The sequence below is a fragment of the Olea europaea genome, chromosome 4 (genome assembly GCF_002742605.1).
Source record: "Olea europaea var. sylvestris chromosome 4, O_europaea_v1, whole genome shotgun sequence".
NCBI lineage: Eukaryota > Viridiplantae > Streptophyta > Magnoliopsida > Lamiales > Oleaceae > Olea > Olea europaea.
Window position 1 is genome coordinate 3541384 of NC_036240.1, and position 8276 is coordinate 3549659.

Genomic DNA, 8276 nt, shown 5'->3' on the forward strand with positions numbered 1-8276 from the left:
TAAATAATATTATAGGATTCACCAATTTTAAGATATATGCCCAAGTCGGGCCCCCATTAAATAAAATTTCATTTTTCTCTCTTTTATTTTCAATCACACAATCTTCCATAAAATAATATTACACATAAATAAAAAAACTTTTCCTTCTTTTTCAACCACTCATTCTTCAAAAAAATACTATCCCACCCATTTTAATTTGAAAAAATGGGGGCCAAACGGGGGCATATATATTACTTGATAATATTATTAAGAAAAAAATTGTTATATTCTTGCTGAATAATCAAATTTCATGGAATAAATGTTAGAGAACAATTTTTTTAATTTTCAAGCCAAATGTGTTTTCAAGTTTTTTTGTTTGGAGAAATTATTTTTAAAATAACAAATCAAGCGCGTTTTATTTTAAAACAGACTAAAATTAAAAATGAACTCGAAACTGAAAATTGAATCACATACCAAATGGACCCTTACTTTTCGAATAATCTCCACACAAGTGCTAAATAGTAAAACTGGACAATCAAAATCAAATTGCAAAAGCAAATATAAGTAATTCAAACTTTCACCATTCAAAACATCTTGTAATGATTCAGGGTGAGTTGGTGCAGAGTCTGGCAGAAGTTCACGCAGATATCCGGGCTGCATAAGAAAATAAAATCATAATGATTTCCATTGCCGCTTCGATTTTATATTAATCAAACAAACACTTCCCCAGACCATATTTCGCCCTTCTTATATGGCAGTATTCGATTTGAAATTATAAATTATGTATAACAATGTAATCCTTAAGCAACCAAAAAAAGTCCAAGAACCACATCACTTCTAATGTACTAGCAAATTTAGTCATCAAGTAAAGAAATAAAAAGCAACTATATTGAATGGAAGGGGAATAAAGGCAAAGAATTTTAGGTGTAAAACCTGAACTTGGCTAAGAACTGGGAAATTTTCAATATTCTTGTAGTAATCAGCAACGAAGTCTACCATCTTGTGAGCACGCTCCCTGAGTTGTTCTGCATCCATTGGCTTCAAACTACCTTCCCTGTACAATTCAATCAAACCCAGGTAAATTATACACTCAATTTTAAAAGAAATTACCAGAATCAGAAGCAAAAAATATGCATTTTCATCTTGAAAATGATTACATTTTATTGGCAAATTGCGAAACCCCCGTGAGAGAAGTTTACAAGATAATGAATGGAGAAACTGGGTTTCTTATTTGCCCCTCAAGCCTGTGTCCCCGTCCCTGTCCCTGTCCCTGTCCCTGCGGATATTTTAAAGAGGTTTTCTCATTAAAAAAAAATTAAAAATAAAAATAAATATCGAGGTTCACAAAAGTTTGGTTAGATATTTTAATTTTAACTGAACACTTTCGAACCCGTTTGGACCAAAACACCCTCACTATTCAAAATTAATTTACAGAAATAATCCTTTCAAAAGCAACCAACATAAAAATGATATCTCGGATCAAACAACTGCTTCTGAATATTGGAACGTCGAGCTGGGCACCCTATCATCATAGGGGACTTGTGACCGAAGTGAGCAAGGGTGGGGATTCTATAATGATTTTTAGAGGAACCCTCTAATGGAAGGATAAATTGGGAAAGTGAAAATTTGTCCCTGACATCATGTCTCCAAAAGTTAACAATAAAATTCATTTTTCTGACGCACACAACGAATGTATTGAATGTGGTCCAAGATAATGAATAATAAAATTGACCAATTCTAATTTTAATTTTTAATGGGTCGCAAACACGCGATCTTCTCTTTCTTTTTTTTCATTTTTTTTTCTCTTGGCAAAAAAAACAAAAAATTTCAAGACGGCAGACAAAATTTCACGCTTATAGATTTTTCTCATTGGCTATAAGAGATTGAGGCCATGTCCTTATTTGATCCCCATTCTTGTCAAAAAATATATTTTTGAATAGTGTATTAATGAAAAATGTGTGGTTAAAAAATTTAAAAAAATCTGAATTTACGAATAATATTATTTTATTTGAAGAATGTCTGATTGAAGTGATGTCAAAATCACTATTACATAATGTATTTTGATGAAAAAAAGGGCTCAAACAAGGGCCATGATTATAATCACCCAATGAAAAATACATAATTAACATGTGTGAAAATTATGTCCATACTTGAATTTCAGTTTTCAACTTAAAAAATTAGATTATAATTGTTTTTTTTAAAGCATATTATAATTATTATTTTTAATTTAAAAACATAAATACTCCCTCCGTCCAAATTATATAGCTGAGTTTTCTTTTTCTCTTGTCCCAAATATACAACCCCGTTTCTAAATTTAGAATATTTTGTTTTGTTCATTTACCAATATACATTTATTCAAATTTTCCCACTTAATATCTAATATCACAACTTCTTGAAATCATCCAAATACACACATTTTCCACTTCTTGAAAACATGGAACAATTCTCATTTCTTCTTCTTTAAATTAAATCATTCAAATTTTTTATTAATTCCAACAATAATTTACTATTGCAAACTGAAAATTAAATAAGAGTAAATTAGGAAAGATCTTATCAAAGATTAATTTTCCAATGATATTAAGGAAGATTTATTGATCCGTGTGAAAATTAAACAAGACTATATAATTGAGATGGAGAGAGTAACGATACCCGACTAACAACCATACACATCCAAATCCCAAATCCTAAGAATCTCTCGCAATCCATCATACTTACACTTCAAACCCTAATCCACCTCCTAGGCATCGACGACCCTTTCAAATATCGCCGTCCTCGTATGCCTTCATCCATCGCAAAAAAATCACTACAATTGAGCTCAACATTCATCCATCCTCATCGGTCTACATTTGTCCATCCCCGTCTAGCTTCATCCACTACAATTGAATCGACGATGGCACTATGTGCAATGCCATTGCGTGAAGTAGAGACGTTGCCAAGTCACGTACAGTGACACGTAGCAGCAACGATGTTTTTAGACTTTTTGGGAGTGATTTCTTCCTCTTCCTTTGATCTGTCGGAGTTTTGCGATGATTTTTATTGGTGGTGGTGGTTGTTAGTGATTTTCAAATGGTTGTGGCAATGTAGGCGGCAGTGGTGGTGGTCACAAATGATGATGGTAGTTGACGGTAAAGTTAATGGCGCTGGTGGGGTGCGACCATTTAGCTGGTTCCGGTGGTGGAGTGGGGTTGGGACGGGATGGGATTACGTGGGGCGAAGAGTAATTGTGATCAATAAAATGATTAATTTATGAATGTATGTGGATCGAAATATCGATAATTTATGCTGAATAAATAATATGTTACATAAAATGTGAGATTGCAACTAAATTTGTAATTTGTGATCGAGAAAAATAACTCGTGATCAATTAATTTAATAATTTGTGATTTTAAATAATTTGTAAGTTATAAAATTTATGATTTGTGACTGTGATGTTTTGTAATTATGATTATTATTTAACTGTGATCATAAATTGTATAATATTGTGACCTTAATATAATTAATTATTAAAATATTTTTAATTATTTATTAATTGATAAATTTAGAATTATGATTGAGTTTTGAAACTTTAAAACAAGTTTCTTAATTTTGAAATTGTAATTGCCAACTACCTTAGATATTTTAAGATACAATTTCAAATTAAAAAAATCACATAACATAAATGTCACAAAGACACAAATATGCGTTGCAATTGTAAATTTAGTCACAAATTACATTTTTTTAATCGGTCAAAACTTATTTATCGATCATGAATTATCAAATTAATTGATCACAACTTATTTACCGATAAAAAATTATCAAATTAATTGATCACAACTTATTATCGATCATAAAGACACAAATTGTAAATTACAATTATAAATTTACATACAAATCACACTTTCTAGATCACATATTATTTATTAGAGAAATGATCTAATGAACATCAGTGTTTAACTTATGTTAAGCACTGGTAACATAACACATCAATTAATTAGTGAATATGTTAATGGTAGGGCTCATGAATTTAACGATTCACAATTAATTGGTGTGCCATGTCACCGTTACTTAACATAAGCTAAATACCGATGTTCATTAGATAATTTCTCTTATTTATTAATCACAAATTACTCATTTTATTAGTTACAATTATTCAATAATTGATCATAATTGCTCTTCATCCGACCAACTATTGCACCACCACCCCACAGATTTGTATTCAAAACGTTGCTAAGACCTCACCACCACCACCACTACACAATCCCTAGAATATTTGTACTCAAAACGCTATTGTCCCCTTACCACTAGATTTGTACCGTCACTAGCATACAAATTTGTACATTCAGCAGCACCACCACGTACAACTACTCGCATCGCCACTATCCGCAAATTTGTATTTCATAAACACACTATCATATAGCCACCAGCACAACTGCCTGCATCACTACCCTCCATCAGATCTTCAATCCCTCCTCTTCCAAAAATCACAATTACATCCATCAATCGAATTCAAAAAGTGATACTACAAATTTATTATCACACGTTTTCAGTAATATAATTGTCTGAATCATTGATTTAAACAAGAATTAGTAAAGAAGCCGAGGGTTGGGTGGTTGCGTGCTTGTAAATATTGTATATATTTTTGTAGTATGTAGATAAACTTTATGTAGAGAGAGATTTCCTCCATTTGACAAACATTATAATGAGAAATTTGGGAAAAATATTTGGAATTTAATTTTTTGGAAAATGTATGTATGGTTATAAAAGAATGAAAAATTATATGATTTGCGTGTAATATTATTTTATTGAAGAATATGTGGTTAAAAAAAAGAAAGAGAAAAATATATTAAAATTTTAAAGGGAATCAAACATGTGCTTTGGCAGGAGCTATTACTTGAGGGATGGGTTATGGATTTATCCATAATTAGTAGATTAATTTAATTTAATAATCTTATTATTAATATTAAATGGTTGAATTTGACTTGATTTTTAAATAAATGAGTTTTTATACTTGATATTTCAAGTTGAAAGTTAAAAATCACGTGTTGTTGTAATTTTCACATCACACAACAAGGGGTAGTAATGGGCTCGGATCATAGCCGATTTATGAGAGCTGAGCTATTTATGGCTCAACTTGTTTCATCGTGAGTTCATGGACTTAGCAATACACAAAATTTGACCACACAAGCTGAGTGAGGTTGGTAAATAACCCTGTTGGTTTCGCTATGAGCCTACCTTATTTTTCTTATTTAATTACGCTATAGTTTCTTCTCTTGTCTTTAATTTTTTTAGTATTTTTCTTTATAATCTATTCGAAAGGAAAATAAATCAAAAGGCGCGAGAACCAGCAAAATTTAGCTCGATTCCGACTCATTGTGAACAAGGCTCATGGGATCTCCGAACCTATTCCCTTAGTTAAGAAACCAAACCAAACTCGACCCACCAAATGGGTCGAGCCGAGCCTTGGTGGCCAGGCCATGGATTGCCACAACTCGCCCAGTAGGCCTATTATTATTAACACTGAAGTCATATTTGGATCCGCCATTGCGATAGAGCATTGCCTATAAATTGCTTCAAAGTCGAAATCTATCAGTTGGAACAAATTTCACTGTCACAACACATAAAAATATACATACAAATATATAAATGAAGGAAAAAATTTCGATTTATGTGTAATATTATTTTATGGAAGATTGTGTGGTTGAAAATAGGAGAGGGAGAAATGAAATAGAATTTAACGGGTGCATGGGCATAATCATATATCAAAGACAGTCAGGCGAAGATGGAGGATGAAGCTGAGATATATGACGGAATTAGAACACAGTTTCCTATCACTTTCGACAAGCAATCGAAATCCCAAAATCCTCTCGAAGCCATTCACAATGCCATGCGCTGCCCTACCATCGCGACAGTCGAAAAACCTTCCCCATCTACTTATAATATTAAAACCAATGCCTTGCCTTTTATCTCTAGCTCCTCTATAGCATGGTAGGACTCCCTCAAAAACACTAAGCGTAACACTAGATCAAGTATTGGAATTGATGAGAATTCAAAGAACAGCGGCAAGGAGGATGAGTTGGTTGGGCCGCCTAGGCCACCAGTTGAAGATGAGGAAGCGATAATTGAGGCCCTATGCCTCATCCTGGGAGTGATGAGAAGGAGGAGGTGGCAAATGACAGGGCAATGATTGGACCTCCTAGGCCGCTTGGTGAAGATGGGAAGGATGATGAGCCGATTATTGGACCACCTCGGCCACCACTGGGTCCCACAGGGTCAGATTCGGATGTTGATATAGATGGAGAACCAAAGGATGACCGATATCGAATACTACCGAGGAAATAAGTGGAAATGACTCTTTGACTAACCCTTATTTCCACACTAGCCCTTGATCAATTGTTTTTTTAAAGAAGTGAAAAAATGTTTTAGATAAATAAATGGACAAACTTCCATATTTGCCCTCACTTCAACAAGTAAACAAAAGAGGAAGAGAGAGAGAAGAGAAAAAAATCCAAAAACCACATAGTTGATTGTTAAGGTCGGATTCGATCGAGCCCCACCATATTTCTTGGAACAAGGTTAGAATTTTTTTGATTCTAAACTTTTGATTTTTCATTTGAATTATTTTTGTGAATTTGTAGACTATATGTTGTTATTATTGATGTGAATTCTTCATTATTTATGATTTAATGTTTGTTGAACTAATTGGGGGACTTATTATAGGTTGAGCTCATCGGAAATGACGATTTCTCGCCATTTCCAACAAGACAGTCCGTGTCAGATTCCATCGACTGTTTACCATCGACTAAGCCGATTCTTTTTTTTTCCTTTTTGTATTTAATTTCTCTTGTTTTTATTATAATTTTTTAAAATTGTTGGTAAATTTATTTTTTTACATTGTTTTTAAAATTCTTTTTTTAAATTATTTTTAATTTCTTTTGTAAGTTGATTTAAAATTATTTTTAATTCATTTCGTTTCATGATAAAACGTAATTTTTTTCAATTTAAATTAATCATTATTTATTTTTAATTTCAAATACTTTATAATAGTTTTTCCCCTTTCCTTTATCTTTTATCTTTTTCTCGTTTATTTTGTTTCTCTTTTTTTTTTTTCCATTTGTTCAATTTGTTTTGTTTTTAGGGGGATTTTGTTAAAAAGCTCATTCAAACAATGTATTTGATTAAACAACCACATTTCAATGTTTGTTGGTATAATAGCCTTCAATTACAAAATACAATAAACAAATAATATCAAAAGTCCAAAATGCCCTCACCATGAAAAAGACCCAAATACCCCTTTCAACCCATTCAAATTCCTCATTTCATCTCCAAAAATCATCGACTTGCTCTCCTTGTAGTACTGTAAATTCTTGTTATCTATCATTTCATCCATCTTTTTCAATATTTTGATCATTTGAGTAAGAATTTTGGTTTTTATACCATTTACATTGAAATCTCTCCTATATTTGAAGAAAAAAGAAATGTATTTTTAGAAATGTCGTGTATATTGATACTTTTATTGTTGAATATATTATAAAATAATATTTTAGTTGATTTTTTTTCTTTTTTACATTTGGTGTATTTTGGTTGTCCGCAACTATTAGATGATAATGACACTCCAGTCATTATCTGTAGTGGAGAACGATACTACAGTCGTTATCTTCCATGTAAATCGACAGTAAAACCATAAGTGTAATAGGTGTTTGAAAACTGAGCATAACCACATCACTTGTACGGTTCATGTACCACTCAGTGAGAAACTTGAACGATGAAGACAAAACGACACATCTATTAGTTTTTGTGGTTTATGATGTGCTGTTTTTGTAATATTGAAAAATAATGGTGGTGTTATGATATTCTGCTTTTGTCATTTTGAAAAACAAACTATTCATAATGTTTGGACCGATTGATTTTGCCATTGTCTTATGATCGATGAAACTATAACGGCAGATCTACTTTTATTTTGTTATTATAAAGCAATACTGTGTCGTTTTAAATATTTCACCTAAAACATATAAATATAATATTCAAAAATTAAAGATTATTGATTTAATAGAAACAAATTTCAAAGTATACATGGTATCAATTATTTATATCTTGTTTATATACGTAACAGCACTTGTCCCATTTTCATAACAGTAACGGCACCTGTGTTGTTTTCTTTTTTCATGTTGATTAAGTAACGAACATATCTCTCAAATTTTGTAAATGTTATCTCCATCTTACAATGTAAATAAGTTCAGATTATCGATTATTGAACTCGAACAGGTCATGGGTACTCATACTCCTGTTTATAGACAGAACGACACAAGTGTCGTTTAACA

At 31.8% G+C, this 8276-nt stretch overlaps 1 protein-coding gene across 1 annotated transcript; it reads right to left on the bottom strand.

The window, feature by feature from the left end:
• Nucleotides 1-68: 68 nt before the first annotated feature.
• Nucleotides 69-1259, bottom strand: LOC111392484 (tyrosine decarboxylase 1-like). Its single transcript, XM_023017837.1, has 4 exons — nucleotides 1137-1259; nucleotides 913-1033; nucleotides 411-633; nucleotides 69-76 (listed from the first exon to the last, which is right to left on the bottom strand). Coding segments are annotated over exons 1-4 (354 nt in total). The 5' UTR covers nucleotides 1139-1259.
• Nucleotides 1260-8276: the final 7017 nt, after the last annotated feature.